Genomic DNA, 24,266 nt, shown 5'->3' on the forward strand with positions numbered 1-24,266 from the left:
AAAGTTGTTAAAGTAAATATTTGCAATTTGAACTTCATTGGAAGTACCAAAGTAAGTCACATGAAAGGTATACTTTTTTTGGCATGTACACATATTGCTCAATTTGATCAGAATAAGTTGATGGTGGAACCAGTTTGTGAAGAAAAGTGCCACTGCTTGGCAGGGTTTCCCAATGTGATTTGAGGCAGTGACGACATCAGGAAGAAGAAGCCATGTGCTCTTGTAAACTGATCTAATTTAGACCTCAGCTAGTCTATAAATAATATTTCTTCACACACCTACAAAAGTTTGTAATGTTTCGTACAGTAAGACGTCAAGTAATATAAGGTACGTATGGGATTGTTATTATTCCGGGCAGTAAAAGTACTAAATGTAAGCAACTAGTATTAAAGTGAAAATAAATGAAAGAAGCCTGTAGTATTGTACTGAACAGGACTAAGTATGTTGCAACTCAACTTTCTGGGTTAAGTTTTGAAATATTCTGGTGTCTCATTTTATGGCACTTTTGTGAGGTACGCATGGGGGGGAGGGGGGTTGGGGACAGGGTGCAGTGGGAGGGAGAGTTTCTTATTAAGTTTTGACAAAAAGTAATGTACATTTTCATGAGTGTTTGATTATTTACACTATACAACAGAACAAAAAAATAATAATAATAATAATAAATAAATAATTTTAAAAAAAATTGAAAAAGATTATTTAGGCCATGAAGAGTGAATGCACCATGAAACTTTATGAGAAGCCACGTGACTAATTAATAACCAAATAGATGATCTCTAGGTGTAAATTAAGGGGGGTACGGCTAACTATTTCTGAAATCTGAAGCATGTACGAGGAGAAGAAACAACATTTCGCACCTCTTGTGTTGTTTTTATCCGGCAGAGTTACGAGAGGGAAATCTCAAGGCGGTACTAGGTCTCTTCTTTGCCCTGTCCAGACACAAACAACAGCTGCAGCAGGAGGACCAGGCCCGCAAGAAAGCTGCCAAACAAGGACCGCTCAGTAGCAAGGCAAACCACTCAGCAATACCTCAACAGAAAACAGCCTCTTCTTCCACGGAAAGGGTGAGATGTCTCTGCAAACATGAACAGACATGCTTGGAGCATTACATGTATAGTGGGGAAGGGGTGGGGTGAGGGGGAGAGAGGTAGGCTAGATGAGGTGAAAGAGGAAGGGGATGGGGGGAGGAAGCAGAAAGGGTGACATTGCCAAATATACTTGGAGCACTATATGCATAGTGGGGGTATGTGGGGGGGGGGAGAGATAGGTTAGATGAGGTGAAAGAGGAAGGGGAGGGAAGGAGCAGAAAGGGTGACACTGCCATGAAGAAACATACTTGGAGCATTACATGCATAGTGGGGGAGGGGTGGGGTGGGGGAAGAGGAATATGTTAGATGAGGTGATAGAGGAAATTTTAAAGGAAGAAAGGGTGACATTGCCATTGTCAAACATTCCCGGAGCATTATTTGCCTGGTGGCAGGGTGAGAGGGTGGGTTAGGTTACATGAGTACAAATGAAAAAGGGAAGGTGTGAGTGGGGTGGGAGGGGTGTGAAATGATGGTGAAAATACTATGAGAATGTCACAAAAATAGGACCCTGGTTTTTTGGGATTGCTATAGTAACAGTAGCTAGGAGGGAAAGAGGGAGGTGAAACAGAGTGTTGGTTGGCCAGGGAGCAGAAAGTATGGATTTTTTTGCCACAAAACTATAGGTCATGAGAATACGTATGGTAGCTTTGAAATGCATTTCAGAATATCGAATTGAAGAAGACGGGGATCCCAAGTAGTAAGAATGAGGCTGATAGAAAAGGAAACAAGATCGGATAAAATTCGCAAGGAAGTGAGTAGCAGGGTTTGGGGCATGAGTCAGGAAATGGACGTAAGAGTACCACTGGCCTGAATCTCAGGAGAGATATATTGCTACAAAGTTGTGTGTGGCCAGCAGGAAAGAGCTTGGGACAATAAGGTAAAAGAATGCGAAGAACTCATGCGGGAAGTTTTTGTCCATTTTTTGATTTAAAGTGTTTTTGAAGTATTTTTGTTTCTTTTTCTTGCAGGCACCAGCATCCTCAGGTAGGCAAGTCTCACGACGCCAAACAGCTATCCCATTATCTTCCTCCAGCCCCAAATCAACGACATCCTCGTCTTCCTCCAGACCTTCCATTCCAAGGGCCCAGTCCAGGCCCTCCAGCCAGCTCACCGGAGAGCTCAGCGGGCTACGGACGCCAAGCAGTCGGAGTTCGGGCCCAGGTCGATCCAGGCCGCCCAGCCAGTCATCTCTATCGGCGGCCGAGGTTGGTTCATCCAGATCCTCAGGTACCAGGTCGACCAGTCAGGGCAGGTCCTCTAGGCCGAGCAGTCAGATCTCTGTCCCGGGGGACATCGGCGGTAACAAGACCAACAAGACCAGGTCGCCCACCAGGACGTCCAGACCGACGAGCGTGGTATCGGAGAGCGGGGGACTGAGGAAGTCATCGGCCGGAAGAGGTCAAGTTACAGGGGGGTTGCAGAGGAGGAAAACCTCTCTAGCCCAAAGCTCAGGTGAGGATTTGAAAATTAAGCGAAAGGATTAAATTATTAAGATAAAAAACTAAAATACCTTCTAAGATCCTAGATACATGTATCAGACGATCGTTGCGAAAGTAGCGTCGGAATGCAGAGAGATGCTCTCCAAATCGGAGACAGGAACCAATGCCACCCTCGGTCGGTTTTAAGTTTCTGTCGGCTCTCGTCCCGGCGTCAGGATATGGCCGTTCACTCTTGAAGTCGAGGAAGTTTGAAATTATTATTCAAGCTGATGCTCTCCAAGTCTGACTCAAACCTCTACATGACACCACCATCCTGATTCTGACCTCAAAAATACGTTTGAAAAAAACGCAACTGACTCCTCAGGCTATAGGATTTTTTTTTATTAAATGAAAAAGTTAGTAGAAGCCGTTTTTTTTAGGATTGGATTCAGTTAAACTGCTTGCTTTGAGATTATTTACCAAACACTTTATCTTTTCTCACAAATAATAAGCAATAAATGTCCCCCCCCCCCCCCGTTTAGTCAATATGGCCAAGCAACTAATATTTTATCTAAGATGTTTTGGCATAAATTTTAGGGAACACAAACCCAACCGGCATCTTTCAGCTTTTATGAAAGAGATCTTGCGAAGAACAACTCCACGAAACAGCTAAGAAAAAATCTTACTCCATTTGGGAGATATATCCTAAAAAAAAAAAAAACAAAGAAAAGAAAAGAAATCCTTGTTTCCACTACAGAAAACATGAAGAAATATGAAGCACAGGTGGTTGAAGATGATATCATATTTAGGCTTGATCAAGTCTTCAACGTAGTTTGTTAAGGAACATTACTTTAAATCTTTGCTGTCTACCGAATGGAATACGGTTCTTTTCTTAGCTGTTTTGGGGCAGTTTGTCATGCCATTTATAATAATAATAAATTACATTTATATAGTGCTTAATACAGCATTTCAAAGCGCTTTACAAAGTAGGAAAGAGACAAAGGAAACCAAGGAATCAAACAGAAATGTTTTAAGTTGTCTCTTGAAAATACAAAGGGCGGGAGAGTCATATCACACGGACCACTGTTGACGGTTGGATATCTCTTTGCTTTATAATCTCTGTGTCTTGAATCAAGAACGAAAGGACAAACAAACAAACAGACAAAAGTACATACACACGTCAAGATTGACGTCAGGGTTGACTATTGGTAAACGGTGATGAGAAATCTGATCAGTATGAATTATATGATTAAATATGTAAGGGCTTTCGTGTAAATTGCAAGAACAGGAATGAAAACAAATACAAAAACACTATCAGAAAATATATCTGTGAATATCTGTGGTTTGTTTATCAACCGTCACATTGAGTAGAAATATTTCAATTATACAGACATTTTGCCACGACTTACATTTGTTTTGGTTTTCATTGGAGAAAGCGCGTCTCCCCCCTCACATAAAATGGACAAATTATCATGGCAGAATAAAGTAAACAAACAGAAGTATGTGTGAGGCTGTTTAACATCTATTTTCGAGACCCACTCGAAACATGGTGTTACCAACAAAATTGCCACTCTAAAAATTCATATTCTTCAGTTCCTTGCACTCATTATTTATTTTATATTTAAGGTCATTCACCCTCTCATTGTCTGTGTCTTAGTCTGTCTTACCGTCTGTACGTAACTCAAAACTGACCGGAGAAAGAAAAAGAAGAGAGGTATTAGTTTGAGTTAGCCCTGATGGGGGCCACCCCGAATTAAATCTTCGTCGATTTATCCTTCGCTACACATAATCATCAATATTCACTTCAAAATTTGAAAGAGGAAAAAGAAAAAAAAACTGTAAAATAAAGAAGGTACCCAAGTGGTCGTGACAATGAGTTAAAATTATCCTCCAGCGCCCAAAATTTGGTACCCCAAGCGAGCCCCGTGTTAATAGATGGGGAGTGCGTAACGCGATAGCTTCGCTCGGAGCAGCGGAAAAAACCCCGAAAGAAAGGCTTCTTCTCGTCCGCGGTGATGGAGGAAATCAAAAATGTCATTTCCTTCCCCCCCCCCCAAGAAAAAAAGATAACGCTCGATTTATGTTCCTCGTTTGATGTCATCGAGTGAGCTTTAATTCTTAAACGGGGCAAAAGATGAATAAAAAATACAAATAAAACAAAATAAATATGACAGGCATGATCAAGGGGATTGAGAAAGGCTGCCTAATGTTGTCAATCTTATTGTCAGGATTGATTTGGGAAATGTTGAGGATTTTGTCAGAAGTTTCACTGGTGATGTCCCTCCGGTGGGTTTTATAGTCCCATCTAATAGGTGTTAACCATCGTGCTTCTGTGGCGGATTGACTTTTGTGTGTGTGTTTGATCGTTGTTAATACGAGAATGGAAAAATCGGGGAGAAAAAATATCAAGCTCTGACTTTGTGTTTCATGTTTGTAAAACTGTTTAGGAATGTCTGAGACAATCTTTTAGGAGTTATGTAGGATATAACGATCGTGCAAACATTTCTTTTTATTATTATTAAAACAATAAAGAATCTAGATTACCGGATTGTTATTGCTCGTATTGCAAAGGAAGTCTGTTCTTAGAGATCTGTATCGTATCCATAAGAGATTATAAATGAATGCATTGAGGAAATCCCTGTTTTTGTGCTCAGGTGATCATGCAGTTTTTCGAGGAAAGTTCACTTGAAAAAACAAAAACAGATCATTATTCGTGGAAAGGTTTTGGTGTAAAAGGAAAGTTTATATTGCCATGAAATAGGATGCAATGCTTTGAAGCAAAATACTAAAAAAACAGAATAGTTTGACGAAGGAAGTTATGGTAGATTTTATAGAGGGGGGGAGGGGGTGTTTGTCTTCCTGATTGGTTACTGTCAGTTTTGTTAAAATGCTTCTCAGCGTGTTTCACACCGTTGAGTCAAACCCCTCATCACTACCTTTAATTAAGTTCTTCCAAATCATACAATTCAGAGGTTGACCCCCTGTAACTCTGCCTGTAGGTAAAAGTGATGTACAGCTGTGTTCATAACTGTGTGTATTTTATACTAATGTCTAATAGATGACAAACCTACTACACGGCTTCGATGTCTACTTCACCTTTCCCTCGGATTTATTCCTACCACGCTTTCATCATTCTTAAAGAAGCAGGCAATTACGTTGCTGATTCTCTTACAATATTAATCTTTAAAACAAAAAGAAATAAAAGAAAATCATGTTTAGACTGTAAAGAAAAAAGGTTAACTCTCAACTTTGGTATTATTTAAAAAAAAAATTTAAAAAATGAAAAAAAAGAAAATCATGTTTAGACTCTAAAAATGCATTGTTGCTGATTGTGCCATAAGTGACAATTTCATGTGCTATGTTACACATGCAACATAATGTAACCTGTAACATTCAATCATCAACTCCTACTAATAATCAGAGAGAAGACTAGCACATTAGACTTACCCTAGTCACGCTGTCTGAAAATAAAATTTAAAAAGAAAAAAAAATAGGTTTTCAAACCTACAAAGCTCCTGTGTGACTTAGAATGGCTTTATATCTAGGTCTCTGTGGCAGTATTTCAGAAAGAGGGCAGTATTTCATTTTCTATGTGGGATAATGGTATTTTTAACAGTTTCCGTGTCCATATGCCCCTGGTATTCAAACTTTCTTGCTTTGTGGCCCTAATATTCACCTTCATAATCTTGGTGACCCTCCAGTGGGGTGGGGGGGGTTGGGGAGTTTTTACTTTGGGAAGGAGAAAATGGGAAGGTAGTTCTCCCTCCCTTTAGTTTTAGTATGTAATTTAAGTCATTAAGAGTTCTAAGTTCCAAAATGATGTTATTTCGAGCAAATTTTGAAGTAATTGATGTTAAAAAAAATTCATATTTTATATCTTACTAAAACATAAATATGAACTGCACTTTCGTGTCTCCATACTCGCTAACAACTGTTTACAATTTTAAACGGGAAAAAAAAAGGTTAACTCTCAACTTTGATATTATTTTAAACTGTAAACTTGCTGTGTTGGGTTATCCTTTCCTGAAAGGTTTATTGATTGAATTCACCCTTCCTTAAAGGGTTAATAAATGCGTGCAATAAAAGGTATAAATACTTTTACATTAAAAGTTAAAGTCTGCAAAAATAAAATAAGAAACATACAAAGAAAAAACACCCTGAAAACGATGGTTAAAGCACGAAACTTGAGAAGAAATGACCAAAGGTAAATCCATTCAACATATAAGAATTTGAACAGTCTGCAAAATAAAATAAGAAACCTACCCCAAAAAACCTGAGAAAGATGCTTAAAGCACGAAACTTGAGAAGAAATCAGAAAAGTTAAATCCATGCAACATATAAGAACCTGAAAAAATTAACAAACCTAAAAATTGACAATCATCGTTAAAGTTCTGTTGAGTAGTTCTCAAAATAAGATTTCAATTTATCAAGCTTAAAGTGCTGGACATCTTTGTTTCCACCAAATAAATATTATTAAAGCACTGATTTATGATTCTAGTCAACTCTATAAGTGTTGTCGCCCTAACATTTATGATGTAGAATGTTTGTTTTTCTTGCTTCTTCTTCGTCATCTTCTGCACTATTTAAATTATTTTGACAGTTTTAAGAATAATGAAATGGGACTTTCTTATTAGGCAATACTTACTCAAATGTACCAAAAATCTACCCCAAAATATGAAACGTTTTTTTTTTTTTTTTTTTTTGAGAAATGTTAGACAGCAAATGTGAGAATCTGAATATAGAGGGCACTCTTTCAAAATTGTTAGCTGGTGATCTGGTGTTGTTTATACCTGTATCATTACTTGAAAAAAAAAGGTTTGGATTTGTTTGGGCTATGTTACTTCCTGTGTTCAGTCTGTGTTTGTTAGTGAATAATGAATGACCCAATTAGGAGAGGCTTGATGAGTACTCTCGTTACCGACCATTCAATTATTAAGACTGGCACTTTGTTAAATGAAATCAGGAAGTTTATAAAACCATGTGAAGGTGTGAGATAGAGATCAGGATATGGGAGTAGATTTATATTGCTTCTCAGTAATATACAGTGGGTTTTTGTAAACACTTCAGTTTAATTCACTGTAGGGTGTAGATTAACAAGGGCTTGTTTTTGCAGCAGAGTGAAGCTGTTGTTTTGTGAGTGGCATATTTAGGACATTTAAAATTAAGAAAACAGAGAGGGCTTAAGAAAACTTTAAAGTTCAAAGGACTAGCTGGCGTGGAGAAGATATTTTTAGGATGTTCTCGATTCGGTATACCTCTGCGTAAAACCCTGCATTTCGTATTTTTCACGTAAATGTAAACTTTCTTCTTCTTGTCTTTCTTCTTGGTGAATTTTGGAGAGGGATTCTTTCCTTGAAGTGGACAAGGTTGGTGAGATCGAATTTGACTACTTTTGCTGGAGAGATTGCCTCAAGGGAATTTGGCTATGAATAACTATAGAAGTGCTAGTTTTATTTATATTTTCCTTGATGGTGGCAAAATTCCAACACTATTTGTCTGCATAAAGTCCTCCTCTAAAATATTAGTGGTCTATACTGTTATGTCATCAGCATAGTTTATAATTTAAGCTTAACAGAATTTTGGCTACATACAAGGGAGAAAATAATGCATTTTTAGATACCTTCTTGAGAATGCTTAATTTCAAATATATTTTCTAATTTCCATTGTTCCATAACAAAACATAAATTTACTTAAAGAGGAGGAAAAATTATTGAAAATGTTTACTTGTTGTTATTTTGTTTCCAAATTACAGGAATGTCTTACACCTTAATTGCATTACAAATTCTTTGTGATGGCCAAACATTTTAATTCTTGGAATCATTTCATAAAACACCAGAGCCGTTGTGGTTTCGTAACCCCTCCGTTCTGGCATCCTCTCGAATATAAATTCTCTGTGGTTTTCCACTTTCACGACACAGCCTACATACAAAGCCAAAGTTACTAATAAACCAGATCTATACATTCAATTATCACATACTTCATACTTTTATCTCGCAACCTCAATTTCTCGCCGTCTGTATATTTTATACATATTTTTGTTTTGTTTTGTGTCCACTGGAATGTTTGATGTGGCTTCTAGGACCCAGTCAAGTGGGAGAGGTTAGAAATCCGAGGTGAAATTCAATGCCCGCAAACGGATCTTAATGGCTCAAGATTGGCAGAGAATAGCTCTGCCAAAGCTTTTAATTTACGAAGTAGCTCATGTTTGCCTTTTCTGAGTCACTTTCTCGACAAATGACTGGTTAATATCCTTTGTTTGAATTTATCGTCGGAGAATAACATCAAAAGGTTTCAGTGGGAATTCCTTTTTTTATATTTTTATATCCCTCAGTCTAGACATTAAAAAAAGTATGGTCTGTGGAATTAAATGATAGTAGCATTTTGAGGAACTGCAGGGAGGGAGCATTATTCGAGGCTGAAATTGAGATTGGTTATGGATGGGTGGGCTTTTCATTTTGGGGTTCTTCTTTATTGAATAATGGGAGAGGTGTATTGAAGTGCCATCTTGTGTTTTTAGCTCTCTGTTTTGGTGCTTTGTATCGAAAATGGGACAAGCTTCCTTAGTTGGAAAGTCAGGTGAGTCATCTCATGGAATGATGGATAATTTATTCTGTGGTTCCTGAATTTTTCTGGTTATTTTCATGAAAAGTCCGGAACACGGTTAAAATACTCGCTGTCCATTGGTTACGGATTTTAAGGAGGAGGATCTGGTCTTCGATTGTGTTTTTTTTTTAAACCGCTCCTTTTGTTGAGGAACCAATCTTCCTTTGGATGAAAAGCAAAATTTCCTTGTCACTTGAGGAAGAAAGGAGTGTTTTTCTTTTTTCGAACGTTCTCCGATCCCGAGACCCTCCCTGAGTGCAAAGGTCATATGCCGTTGTCATTGACGATGTAGCTCCTGGATCTTACTCACTGCTATTGATAACTTTCTATCATTCTCTTTGCTTTTCTCTTCTTTTCATGTTTGTTTCTTTGTAAAGTACTCTAAAAGTGTCAACTTAGAGGACTTAAAAGGATCATTGTATTTTCTAGATTGTTTGTAAAGCACACAGATGCATCCCGCGTAGTGCGCTATATAAGATTTTATTTACATTTACATCATTAATTATCATGAAAATTAATAATAATATTAGACTTTGACAACAAACCTGCTGCCTAGAGGTTTTGTCAGGGGTACATTAGTGTTAACTAATCTGAATGTAGAGATCAAAATAGGAACAATAAGGCTAATACAAAGGCAAATATAAATATTTTTTTAGTTTATTAGGTTATATTTTGAAGTAGGAGTTTTAATTTGATGATATGCCTATATATATATATATATATATATATATATATATATATATATATATATAGTTTAATAAGTAAGATTTTGGTTTAGTTGAAAAGGGTAGATTGTTGATACCACAATCATGTGTAGTATCTGTTCTTTTCGAGGGCAATGGTGATACACACCCAACGATGATCACATGTGTCACAGTCCCGATGCAAGGGGACTGGGGTTGAGAGCAGATCAGTCGTTCGGTATTTTGGTCTTCGTGCCCAGGTTCTTTCCTGGGTGACTTTTCTTAAAAGGTATCAAGTAAGATGAAACAGGTCATGGCTCTGCCTTTGGAGTTAATATTTCACATGGATGGAAGGACAGTTGAATGTTTCATGGCAGGTGATGATGCTAATATGAAAGCATTTGTGGACTGAAGGAGTTTTCAGAATGGAAATGGAGTCACTAAAGTACTTAGAAATTTAATGTTCATATTGGTGAAACCATCCAAGGGGTGTTCTTTTCTCTTTTTTAATAATATTGGAAAGGCTTTTGTAGAATTGCTTGAAACTGTCAAACAGATCGGTGAAAACAGTCGCTTTGATAACATTTTGTACTGTCCATACAAGGAAATGAGCCCCATATGCCTGCATCAGTTGGTGCTAACCCTTGTCAACTACCACTGTTTGCACTTTGATGCCAGTTTTACCATGGGCCGGCCGAGCAGTCATGTTTTCTGAAACTGGCAAACACAAGCAAACTCACTTTAATGTTGCATTCAATTACGACCGGAAGTCACCACACTATTATTCCTGCCTCCATGAATATTAATTTAATCACTTTGCCGGTACAGTATTGCTTGTATAGCAGTGACAGCAACATCCAAGCCCAGCCAAGCAGTCACGCTTTCCGAAATTGACAAGCAAGCAGACTACGAAAAATGCTGGCTTTTAAACAACTATAGTAGAAGTCAAATCACTATTCCTGCTACTGTGGATATTAAATGTGCTTTGCAGCTGGCCAATTGTATAACTGACAGCTTTATCCAAGTCTAGCCAAGTAGTCTTACATTTTTCTTCTCTGCATGTCTCGTCTTTTCAGGTTCCATCAGCACCAGGAGCTCGGCTTCGTCCGACATGAGCAAGATACCGATGAGAGGGGGGTCGCCTGGCCCAAACACCAATCAGAACAGATTGAGCACGGACAAGGGCCGAATACCATCCTCAAACAAGAGTTCTCAGGGTACGTTTGCCCAATTTAAGAGGGCGAAACTAAACCCGACAATATAACCTTTGACCTTTCCTAAAAGGATTGATTATTAGTAGTTATCTCTGTATTCCCTCCCCTTCCCCCTCTTTTCCACCTATCTCCAAAAATTGATGTTGATGAAAGCATTTAGACACTAATTGTAAAGTCAGGATACCACTGTGTAGACAATTGTCTGATATCGTAATCTATGCCGGGGCGAAATCTTTGTTTTTTCACTCTCCCTTCAATTTTTTCTTTCTGTTGATATTTTAATTGTCAAAACTAAAGGAATTGTGACTTTTATAATACTAGCCCCCCCCCCCCAAAAAAAAAAAAAAATTATCATTGCACATCAATACCACTTTTATCAGAGAATATTTTATGACATATAAATAGAAAAGTATAAATTTGTGTCCCAAGCAGGTTTGCGGAATCATTCGTACAGTCCGCCTATCTTGTCGTCTTTCCAGCATGGGATGCGGTATGCCATATAAAGAAGTGTTCCAGTGGCATAAAAATATAAATGCTTAGCCATTTGAGTTACTGAAAATCGATGTTGGATATTCTAGAAATTTCCTCCCCCACCCTCCTGCCCCTCTCTATGTAACTGAAAGATCTATTTGGCTACATTTTTTTTTTTCAGTTTTAATTTTCACAAGTCTTACAATACAGAAAGACCTTTCACCTCAGAAAATTGAATGTAATGTTTGTATTTCTCCGTTTGTGAAGTCTGCCTAAATACCACCATTCCTGTTGCAATTTCATTTCTTTTTGACAAAATTTGAAATTGCTGTCCTTAGGTGCCTATTCTTTCCTATAAAGGATGATTGCAAGGGGGGGGGGGGGTGGTATGTTTACACCATACCGTGACAAAAACAAGTTATATTTCAATTCTGAATGATGCTTAATTCAATCATTCTTTTTGCAAATCGATGTGAGCATGAATAAAAACTTGCATTGCTAGAGGTACCCTTAACTGTCCTGACATGTTGGAGTAAAATGCCACCAGATTTTGGGACAAATTTTTTCTTTATTATTGAATAAAAACTTGCATTGCTAGAGGTACCCTTAACTGTCCTGACATGTTCGAGTATGATGCCACCAGACTTTGGGACAAAATTTTCTAAGTCTGAGTTCAACCTTTCTCGTTTTTTCTCGCAGGTCTTAAACCGTCAGGTGGGAAACCACAACAGTCTGGAAGTGCACCGCCGGGCCAGAGAATTGGGAAGCCCACCTCTAAGCTTAAAGCACCCACCTCAGCGGCAACGAAACAGGCGGCAAAACCGGAACCACCGCAGAGGACGACGTCGATGAGACAGAGCCAGGCCGAGATGGAGAAAGCTCAACAGCAGCAGCAGGCCGCCAAGGGATCTATGCTGACAAAGCTGAAATTATTCTCCGACAAGAAGGACGGCGAAGTCACAAAGTCGTCGGGCCTCAAGGCTCCCTCTGCGGACTCTAAGATCCCTGGGACCATACCGGCTCCGACGGCCGACCCGCCAGCGGCCGCCTCTACCACCCCGGTAGTAGCCCCATCGGCAAGTCAGGGCAGCAGACTGGCCCAGCCCAAGAGCGGATTGAAAACGGCCGCCGGAAAGGGCACAAAGTTGCAGGGACCGCGGAAGAGCGGCGACTTTTCCAAACCGGGATCCAAGGCGATAGCCGCTCCCAAGAAGGCCGTGGTTCAGAAGAAGTCGGAAATGCCGGAGCCCCACGCGTCGCCTTCCCGCAGCGCCCTGAAGGCAGTGGCTCAAAAGACGATAGGAAAGGCCTTTGGGGGCGGGGCGTCGGCGAAGACGAAAGAATCGCCAAAGACTGTTCGCAAGGCAGAAAATCCACCTCAGGAGTCGCCCACCAGCGACGTCGCGATCTACTCCGACACGGGGTACGAGTCGATGGATCGATCGAGGGACGGTTCCCTGCCCAAGAAGGAGAAAGGTCAGGAGAGTTCGGACGATGGTTATCTCAGCGCCAGCAGCATGCAGAGGAAGTCCAAAATAGGACTGAGCAAAATGATAACACCGGTGTCGACTCCTCCGACCGCAAGGTCAAAGCTGAAACCACCTCAGAAAGGAGCGGATGGTAAGTCAGGACTCACGCCACCGAAGGTCATCACCAGCATGGCGAAGGTCAGTAAGGAGATACCCACCCCCGAGTCCTCCCCGTTCCAGCGTGGAGGTGTATATAGTACCTTCCCCTCACCCGCTCCGGGGAAGGGAAAACCCAGTGCAATAACCGCAGCAGAGGCCCCGACCTTGAATAGCGTTCCAGAGAAGGCAATAGATAAAGGGAGCCCCCTCCCTGCTTCACCGAGCCATAAGTCGTCGCTGCCAGCATCTCCCAGCAGGATACGGACACCGGCTAATACGGCCACGGTCGCCCCCTTCAACTACTCTGGCGGGAGGACCCCCAATTTGGACGGGGAAACGACATCTCCTCAACCGGCGGCCGTGTCGATGAACACACAGATGAGCGTGTCGTCCACGACCAGCCAGTCGTCGGATAACAGCGTGATCTTCAAACAGAGGAGTCTCGAAGACGAGGTATGTACCACAGAGTATGAAAATGACAGAGCCATCACTACCTTTGGTACCCCAAAGCAACAGAAGACCCCCAAGGGTCCTCCCCCCAATGGCGTATCCCAACAGGGCAGTATAACGGTCATGACCGTACAGAAGGACAGAGCCTCCTGTACGGTCAAAGAGACGACCTTCGGGGACAGCGTGACCACCCAGGTGAAGCACCCGAGCAAGAAAGGTGGGAGCGCAGATCTGACCACGCCCGAAATCGATCAGTACCTTTCCAAGAAGTCTTCGCCGGTCAGGTCCAAACACGGCGGCTTGACCAACGGCGGGGCCCAGTCCGGAGCTTCCTCGCCGGGACAGAGGCGGGTTCACCCGGCCATGAGCAAGTTTTACGGAGGACCCAACATGAAGCGGACCTTCTCCAACAGGTCCCACCTGAGCGACCTTCAGTTCTCTGACCTTCAGTCCCAAGAGGGGAGCGAGTGCACCTCGGAGGACACCAACACCGGTTACCTCAGCGACGGAGACATCCTGCACAGGCACAACAACTACGGCGAGCTGAGTGGTTACATGAGCGAGGGAGGCAGTACCCTCTATGCCAGGAGGATGGGGACTCTGTTCAGGAGTGGGGACGGCATGGCGGCCCTGAGGGAGTACCTGCAGAAACCCATGGAGATGAGTGATGACGACGAAAGGTAGGTTCTTTTGTCTTTTAAAAATATGGAGACGGTTGAGTTTTTAAAATGCTAATTGCGATGATGTATGCATTAAACAGATATTCTGGTGACGGGATGTGTTACACATATCTTAAAGAGAAAACATTATTTCATAAGTGTTGGTTGACGACCCCAACGCAATATATCCCCCCGCCCCCAAATTCAAAGGTTTGGTTGATGGAATGTAACCTATTATGACAGGCTAAAAGTTCCCTTTCCTCTGGGAGGGGATCGCAGTATTATGTGATGTATATTATGGTAGCTTCTTTCTGATTAAATGAGATTTCCTCATGTGGACAAAGGATTTAAATATTAAGAAGTCAAACAAACACATTTACAGCAAACATGCCATCATGACATCATTCCCTCTGATCAATGCATTCATTCACAAATTTGCATCTTCACCATACAAAATGCAATGAGGCTGATAGAAATTTTCAGCAATTTTGTTGAAAAAAAAAATCTCCAGAATATGTCTTTTTATATGCCATTTCCAAAACTGGTTTATCCACCAAAGAATCGTTTGTGACGATAGCAAGAAATTTTCACACACCTCCAGGGTTACTAAATTGATAGGAACATGAAATTTTTTAATTTGAAAGTCATGCACATCCTCTATGGTGGACATATTCTGCAATAGAATAGGTTCCAAGTTTGAACAGATATTCCCTCCACCCTTTCCCCCACCCATATCCTATCTTTAAAATGGTTATTAAACTTGCTTCACACATGCCATGAATGTAATGTTAGTTTCTTTCAATGTTTTTTTGTGTGTGTTTAGCAGCTGTGCCCTTATCCCCAATAAATTGGCTGATAGCCTCTAGATGACTTGTCCCCCTCCCCTCCCAGGTTAGGAACCACTGCTTGAAACTATAATGATTGCATGCACTGAAAAGAGGGCGCTGTGTAACAACAACTAAAGTTTGCAATATTCTTGGACTACTAGGCATTCTGGCGAGAAAATAAGAAATCGTTGTAGGATTATTATTTTATTGAGTCACGGTGGAACGAAAACAGAGTAACATTGCCTAGAAGGGGAATTGGCAGGCCAGAAGATGGAGATGAGAGGAAAGGTTGCTCTAAATTTATAGAAAGGCAGAGTGGTCTACTACCTGATAGATATTGAGTAGCAGAGAAAGGGATTTGAATGATCTACAATATTTCTGATGGAATCTGACAGTAAACTATGTCTCTGTCATTTATTGTTGAGGTCCCCAAGTTTTGACAAATGTGGGTAGTACATGTTGGTATGTGGGTGTGTTTGCTGTTGTTAACTAAATTTCAGTAAATGTGCAATCAAGTTGCAGTTTAACCGTCATCAATCACCACGGATACATGTTTGGGGCGAAAGTAAAGCCCTAGAAATTTATGGATCGGGATTAGTTCGCCCCCATAAAAATGATGACAGAGGTCTCCAAGGGAAAAGTCTGGGCAACAGGACTATAATGGAATACTTGTTTTGACCGTTTTGAGGGGTACAAGTTTCATCTCTTGCATATTAGTTCAGTTATTACTGCAAACCACAAAGCCAAAGGGTCAGTGCACTCCCTTAAAGAAATTATTTCTGTCCTTTTCCCCCTCCCCCACCCCGTGTCCTTCAGCATTGAGGGGGAGGGTTAAAAACTGTCTGGCATCTAATATTTTGGGTCTATTTTTCTAAAAATTTCCAGCTCTAAACCTTTGCAGAAAAACTTGCCCAATTAACATAATAATAATAAGAATAATAAATTACATTTATATAGCACTTAATACAGCGTTTCAAAGCGCTTTCGCAAAGTAGGAAAGAGACAAAGGAAACCAAGGAAAAAAAGAAACTAGGAATCAAACTGTCTAGTAGTGGCAAATTATTTGAGAGGGAATAATGCTGACCATACATAAACTCATAGATACCTGTATTTCCAATATGCAAGCAGTAATAAATTGTTTAACAAAAATTGTACGACCCCTCCCTCCCTCCCCTCACCCCATCCCTCATATTATCCTCACCCCATCCCTCATATTATCCTCACCCCATCCATCCATCCATCACATTAACCCAACCCCCTCCTCAAATCCATCCCCTCCAAAGTCTCCCCAAACAGACTAAGAGAAGAAGAAAAAAACATGGCAACAAAAAAAGCCAAGTTTATTCACCTCTCTGATATTCTGAACAATTCCAAATATTTGAAATACTATTATTGTGAATAGTAGTTCCCTGTATATTAGTGTGAATAGTAGTTACCCCATAATTTGTCCCTCTTAGTGAAAAGCTATCAGGGACACCTTTGATGGATGGTGGTTTAGAAGGAAAGAGGAAGTCTTCATAAAAAGGAATTCTTCTGAATGAGCTGTGAGACTTCTTTTGTTTTGATCATAGCAGCAGGCTTTCCCTGAAACCAATCATATAGTTCTTGGCTTGGCTTTGACTTGGATTGAAACATAAATCACCATTAGAATCCCTTAAGGTTCTATTCATCCTAATCAAATCAGCTCACAGGGCTTAAAATATCTCATTTACAATTAAAAAGAGGGGGTAATAAAAAGGAAAAAAAAGGGAAAAAAAATCCCAAACAAAGAATAGCCTTGATAGGGTGGACATTGCTGTGGCTTTTGCAGGCTGTGTTGCTCCAAGCAATTGCAAAAAAAAAAAAAAACGTCTGGTTCATTGTAAAGGGAAAGAGAAACAGACCATGGGCAATATCTATTGAAAGAACAGAATGGGTTAGGTTTCTATAGTTTGTAAGTGATAGGCTAGGTATCAGTGGCAATGTGTATGCAGAGGATTGAGAAGACCAAAAAGGAATGTGTTGATACTTGAGAACCTCAGAAGAAGTTAAAATTGTGAGTTTTGTGACAGTGTGTTATTGAGAAAACGGTCAGTAGTTAGTAGTTTTTTTTTTGGCAGAGAGAAACAATAGCATTATGCATCAGTCATTGGGATAATATTAACACGAATATTTACTCGCTAAATAAACTCTTGGAAACCCTTGGAATATTTTAAAAACAGGATAGGTGATTTTGATGTCGGTATTTTATCCTTCCTTCGTTCTGAAGAAAAGATTTCAAACTCTGAGCAGTTTGTGAGACTTTGGAGTGATGTGTTTGTTGTTGGTAAGTGTTAATTTGGCAGCAGTGCTTGATTACTGTAGTATTACTGTCTGGGAATTACTTCTATGGTGGGTCACCCCCTTCATAAAATTCAACTGAAACACTTAGTTACTAAATGTTTGCATAAGCAGTTTTCAAAGATCTTGTTAGCCTTGTATTTTGTGCAAGCAGAGAGTAGGCAATATCCAGCATTTTCATTGCAGTTAACTCCTTTTTTTGATTGATCATCTTTTACTTTGCATGGGGGGGGGGTAGGGGGAACATTGTTGCTGACAATGCATTCCAAGGTGTTACAATCACCACATCAGATCCAATTATTATATATTATTACATATCTATTTTAAGAAGCTTGTGTTGAGGGTTGTCAGAAGATCATCAAACATGAAATTATAAATAGATAGGAGCCTGCTGGCTTGGGAAGCAGACATTTAAAGAGATTTTTGGTCTCTCAGAAAGTTATTTTCAGTGGAGATTTATGTATGGTGTTCTGAAGGTTAAGTCGCCTATTCCCTCTTGTGGAATTTGTCGAGTGTTTGTCTTTAATACAGGAATAGGAATTTAACTTTGTTACTTTGTAATTCTGTTGAACTTCTCTTTATGGATTACCAGTTAGTAGTATACAAACACAGAATTAAGTTTTGAAGTTAGTTCTGCTGCTCAATGTACTGTAGCTATTGCAGTAGAGGATGGAGGTGTTGCCCTGTAAGTATTTGATGCCAACTCACATTCGTGGGGGAGGGGGGTGGGGGTGGGGAACGGTCTGTTGGTGGTCCTTCCCTCGAAAATGGAAAGTTTGGGACATCGGATGGTGCATTATGAGGCATGTTTTATGGCATATTTTATAAATTATGAATATAATTATGAATTGTATAATTAGGTCTAATTAAAGTATAGTGCTGATAACTACTTTAGAATAATTGTGTGAAGTTCAAGATGGGGGTGGAGGATGGATGCACTGCCCTCCCCCCCCCCACCCGCTCACCCAACCTCCCCTGGAATTGTACCTGTGTTTGTTGTACTGCAATCTGTTAAAACTGTCAACAGTTTAAAGAAATTCAGCTCCTCGGCAGATCTATCTTTCGTCCTATGAATAACAATCACAAAAGAGTCTGTTTTGGACGTTCACTGTTGAAGGCATTAATTGCAATCTCATCTCAGCGGGATGGTTCACTGATTCTGTAAAGATTAACAGCTAAATGTACCCCATCTTTAGCTTGTGGTCTGTCTAATTCCTTTCATAATCAGTGAGGTGAAGCCATCAATAGAGGTGGCCCCTTCTTTTTTGCCATTTTCCTTTGCCTTCAATGGAAACCAAAGGGTAGAAATATTTGGCTAGAGGTATAAACAATGTGACTGTTACATGATCTGACCAAATTAGTGATGGAACAGTTTGAAGATCTATGTTATTGTTAATGGTTCTTTGTGTAAAAGATCACACAGGGCTAACCTTCCATGGGTACAATGATGTTTTTCCCTCTCTGACTGGGTTGGAATTTCTGTTTTTTTAATGTACTTGTTGCCTGTATAGAGTCACATTACATATATATAGTGTGATGTTCAGGCTTTGAGGTGAGCCACAACATTCCATCATTTATCACATTTTGTTCATGTGTAAGTAATGTTCTTAGTAGATCCAACGTGAATTTTTTGTACCATGTAAAATGGAATTATATCAAGTTCTTGGTTTTAATGATATTTGCATGGATCATGGCTTGGTGGAGTTTCTTTAAAATAATGGACTTATTTTAATTGGTCAGTGGAAGTTTTTAATGGCCGGCTAAGGACGGGATCGAAATAAATTATCCAAGTGACCTGTTTTTAGATCGACGAATGAACATGCACTATAGAGGGTCACGTTGCGTAATAACGCCTTTGTGAGGAATCCGTTACCAGTTTTTCACTTTCTCTGATCGATTGAGGAATAACTCACTAAAATTTCACCATTTTCGGTGATATTAAAAATTTGTATCCTGAAAGAATTAATTTTGAACATCCAGTAGATCCTATTATTAGTGATCCCATCATGTGATGTTTCTTATAAGGTGGGATCCATGATTTATCAACAACCTTCTAGAAATGCCAAAGGTAAGTGCCAAATCCTATCTGGCAAGGTTAGCAGTGCAGGTTTCGATGGTAGGCATTCTATTCTGGGCAAACCCTTTCAGAAAGGGATTAAATTTGTGTAGTGAAACGAAAGGCACCACTTTGATGTTACTAAAAATTTGTTCAAAGGCTTGCAAAAGTACCACAAGTCGTACTGGAAACATAGGGTTCTCTCAGGGGCTATGAATGTTTATGAAAAATGAATTATTCTCAATCAGTTCCGTACATGATCTGAGAAGTCCTCAAGGGTACCGTTGTCATTTTCAAATTTCTGTGATCATTTTAGCATATCTAGCAATTTTTGGAGAACATTTTACAGTCGCCATCCAATTTGCGAAAGTATGAACAGTGACGAACAGGTATATTTCTGTAGCGCTATATATTAGTCAGAACACTGGGAACTCTTTTCTGTTATTTTGCTTTGCTCCAGTTTAATCAATAAAAGCCAACAAAATTAAATATTGTGCGACCATTTCGCACCATCCCGATCTCTATGTTCTAGCCATGCATCCCCCACAAAGAGTGCGCAAAACCGTAGCACACGAAACAACACGCTAAACAACAATATGCAATGATGGCTGTGAAATGGTGCAATAAAACAACCGAAATACATTATACAGTCTTGTACGAGTCTCTCTGCATGACTACTTTTCCCTTTTAACGATTTTGCTCTAATTTTTTGACAAATATGCCCCCTCGTCGAGATGGGTGGCTCTCTTATTAATGAGAAAAACTGATAAAAAAAAACCAGCCATACCTTCAAAATAAAAGTAAATGTAAAAAAGAAAACAAGAAAAACGTTCTATAATACATTTCTGATTCATCGGTGCACTCTTTATATTTATTGTCGATTTCTGACACCAACGTATATATATATATTTACCGACGTCGCCTCGGGTAACAAATCCCTGCCTCATTTTCAATGAGAACCAATTATCTGTTTACTACCGTCTCACCTGCCACATAATGGTACGACCCAGCCCTCTCTTTTATTCTCTCTCTCTCTCCCTCTCTTAATGCAAGTTAATATCACATCGGTGTATGCTATTATGGAAACAGCTTGGATGTCGTCGTAGTAGGATGCAGTAGCGTGTGTCATTATTGTCAGCTACCACCGTTTTACACACGTGTGTTCTCTTTAGTTTTGTGTCCAAGTGGTAGTAGTACTACACCACAGTGTTTTGTTAATTAACAAAAGGAGATAGGTTGCTTTTATCGCGGTGCTTTGTGTAAATATTGATAGCGACATATTGGGTCTCCCTAGATTTTCGGAGGGTTGATATTTTCGGAGGAGAGACGATATCGTCTCGGATTAATATCGGATTATACGTCGTAATCATTTTTTCGGAAGAGGACAGAAGTTGGTGAGTAAACAGGAAGCTTTTCTCTTTCCAGGCATCATGAAAAACAAAACAAGAAAAGACGACAACAACAACATTAGATGGGGTATATGATTAACTCTGCATCATAGATCAATGGTTGTTTTTGATTGGTTCAAATTAGGGTTGGTCATCATGATGTCATCACCCTTTGACGATGCATATTAATTTCTTTGTAAACAAGAACTTGCACGAGTTTACTGTTTTAGTCTTGTTAGTAAAAGAAAAATATTGACACAGTAAGTCATGCGTATAGTTAATGTACTGTTCTGCTGTTAGCACACTTGTGTAGCACTAAAAAAAAACACATAACAATAGATGGAAAGTATAGGCGTTCATGAAAATGCCAACAGTCAAAACGATAGAATTCAGCTCCATGCAATACACATGTTAGCTCTTATTTCATGTTTTGGTGGACCCCGTGAAAACCAGCCATTCACGATTGGTCACCAGTTTTCTGCAAATTTCTCCCAAACCTGATGAAAATTAACAACAACATACGGCTTTTGAATCATCAAACATTTATGTTTTCTCCACAAAAAAAAAGCAAGAAGGTCATTACTGATATTAATAAATAAAAAAAAATATTTTGAGGATAAAAATTTTTCCAAATTAATTTTTGTCGTCAATTTGAGTTCATTATAAGCATTGACATATACAGTACAAGGGTTGACATCAGCTTTGAGCAGCATTTTGGGAGGATTTTCCAAATTTCATCGTCATCGTCACGTAGGGCTCCCCACTTGTCACAAAGTATTTGATTTGAAACTAACCATGAGCAGAGGTGAGAGAGAGAGCAAAAAGTACTCAAAATATTCATCTCGTCTGGTGGGAGTGACTTTTAAGTAAAAGTAATCAGAAAAATTAAGACTTAATTTCACTTAGTCTTTTTTTCCGATTTATAATGAGAGGAACTTGGCAAGATGCTCGTTCTCGGCAGAGGACTAATTTCCTGCATCTTGTATAATGCTACACCCAAATCTAATTACAGAGCAACGACGAAGAGGTGTCCATTAGTAAATAGATGCACGCACATAAAAGCCACACACAGACTAGATTGTACTGATGTACAGTAGGAGGAGAAGCCTGACAAGTGAGATGGGGAGGTACGAGATGCAGGGTGTGGGGGTAGTGGGAGTAGTGGTGGCGTACTGTAGCTAGGTGGAGGGTGTGGAGAGCTCCGAAAATTGTCAGGAAGTTGTTGTTTTTTTTTTTTTAGAAAACAGGTTTGAGCAGTTCTCTGCCTGATCTCTCCACCCCATAGAAAAGTATTCCCCTCCCCCTAAAAGAAATGTCTAGGTATCCCCCTGGGAGATGGGAAGGGTTTAATTTTTATCTCTTCAAATGGGGGGATACTTTAGCTGTCTTTGCCAATCACTCCAGTGGAGAATGGTAGTGAGTGGATTAATTAGGCATAGTTTCCATTGGATCGAGTCATGAGCACTACAAACTTAAGAATTCTTTTCACATGTGTTAATGTGCACAGTTCACTTTGAACATCAGTTTGAACGAAAACATCTGGGTTTATAACTTATACCAACATGAGTCGGTAATGCAAGAACATAACACATGTGGTGTGCTGAGTAGTCCTGACGTGTGTGGCTGTGTACTTTACAATTGCACTCAAGCTGAAGGTGAATGTGTTTGGTATGTTCATGGAGGTGTTATGATATGGCTGGCTACTCAAGTTTGAGATGATACAGGTTTGTATCTCATTTCAGATTTGTTAATATAGCAACTAGCCACAAAATCATTCTTTACTTGCAAATTCTGGACAGCTACAGTAGTAAATATTGTAAAATAAATTGTGAGAAAATAAGTCACCATAAACATGAAGGTCTGCTATATCAGATTGGAGGACCAGCTTTTGATATAGAGGTACAATACTCAAGTACTTTAATTTATACTCGAGTTAATCTGTATGCTCTACAGTATATAAACTCAAGTGTAAGATTACTATAGAAATAAAATATACAAAATTTTGTAGGAATGTTATAGGAATGATAAAGTTAAGTATGTCCAGGTTGAACACCAAAAATGGCAAGAATGAATGAAGTATAAATGTCCATACTGAAAACAAATACAAATACTCAAGTATCATGTCCAAACAGAACATCAAGCGTATGTAATGAAACCAAATATTTTCATACATGGAGAATTGGAGATCATCAAATCATCATCACTAAATTGTAGAATCAGCAATACTCAAGTATGTCTACACTGAATGCTAAATACAAGTATGTCCCAAGTGTATAAGTCTACACTTGGCAAATTAGCAGTAAGTGTAAAACATGTCCACACTGAAAACAAACTACCCAACCATTTATAGGACCAGCAATACTCATGTATGTACACACTGAGTACTATATTTATACAGGCACTCAACTATATGTCTACACTTACCAAATTTGCACTACAGTGTACAAACAATGAATTCTTAAGTATTATTTAAGTCCACACCGCCGGTATACTAAATACAAGTATATAAGTACACATCCCCACATTCATTTAAACATTTTATCGTGTAACATCAAATTAGAAGTTTCTGAAAAGACCAAAAAGTTTCTTGGCACACAAAATCGCAAAATTTCTTATTTTGTGGTAATTATTTTTTTCCCCAATTAACGTTTATATAGTTATCTTCAAACTAAAGATCTCTGTAGAATCTGTCCTGGCCAGCAGCTGTACAAACCTTTCGTACACGTTGGAGTTGTACACACCGTGGGCGGGTATATGTTAACGAAAAGTCAATACTGCAAACTATCATAGAGCACTTGCACTTCAGAACGCTGCTGCAATTTATTGATCGTTATTGATCTGAAGAGTAATTATTCTAATAGTCACTTTGTGTTTACAACTTTTCCATTGTCGAGGTGTCAACGTGAAGTTGGCTTTAATTGTGCCAAGGTTCGTTACCAACACATTTACAATATATCATAACATATGTGGTCCTATTTGGCAGCCTTGCAAAGCAACAGTGAAGGTCAGTTAAAAATTACGTAGCTCCATCGTTTGAGGTCATAAGTATTTTTCTCCAAAATGTTAGAATGTCCGATACTGGTCATCCACGCTCGACCGTTTACTGCCACTTTTCAAGTATAGATATCCATGCACACTCAGACATTGAATTGCCTGCTTTAATACCTCTCAATAATAATGTCAAGGAACAGAGCCTCTTAGGAAAGTATACTCTTGAAAACTTTTGAGCTAAAATTTGAGGCCAAGGTTTATGGACTTTAAAGAGAGGATACAGTTTTAAGCCTCCGAATGGCTACTGTAGATATGCTAAAATGGCCACAATGTTTCAGATCCGTCGAAACACATTTTAAGCACATGTCTTTGAAGGTTCTGGAATGTTCATTTGAATGATATATTTACTTTTGTGTCTGAATGAACTTTTCTGTTCACATCTTGGTGGTATGCAGAGTCACAGACTGAGATACT

At 39.5% G+C, this 24,266-nt stretch overlaps 2 protein-coding genes across 15 annotated transcripts in view; both read left to right on the forward strand.

Moving 5' to 3' along the window:
• The window catches only part of LOC139966802 (neuron navigator 2-like), a 312,370-nt gene that overhangs the window by 194,486 nt on the left and 93,618 nt on the right, over positions 1 to 24,266 (forward strand). For all 14 annotated transcript variants that reach the window (XM_071970227.1, XM_071970208.1, XM_071970193.1 and 11 more), the window contains 4 exons: positions 880 to 1,061; positions 2,054 to 2,537; positions 10,866 to 11,006; positions 12,174 to 14,232. In XM_071970227.1, the coding sequence (XP_071826328.1) occupies positions 880 to 1,061; positions 2,054 to 2,537; positions 10,866 to 11,006; positions 12,174 to 14,232 (2,866 nt within the window). The remainder of the gene's footprint in view (positions 1 to 879; positions 1,062 to 2,053; positions 2,538 to 10,865; positions 11,007 to 12,173; positions 14,233 to 24,266) is intronic.
• The window catches only part of LOC139966892 (ras-related protein Rab-21-like), a 178,118-nt gene continuing 156,913 nt past the window's right edge, over positions 3,062 to 24,266 (forward strand). The window contains exon 1 of the mRNA XM_071970364.1: positions 3,062 to 3,073. The gene's annotated coding sequence lies outside the window, so the exon portion shown is untranslated. The remainder of the gene's footprint in view (positions 3,074 to 24,266) is intronic.

This window comes from Apostichopus japonicus, chromosome 1, assembly GCF_037975245.1.
Source record: "Apostichopus japonicus isolate 1M-3 chromosome 1, ASM3797524v1, whole genome shotgun sequence".
NCBI classification, from domain to species: Eukaryota; Metazoa; Echinodermata; class Holothuroidea; order Aspidochirotida; family Stichopodidae; genus Apostichopus; species Apostichopus japonicus.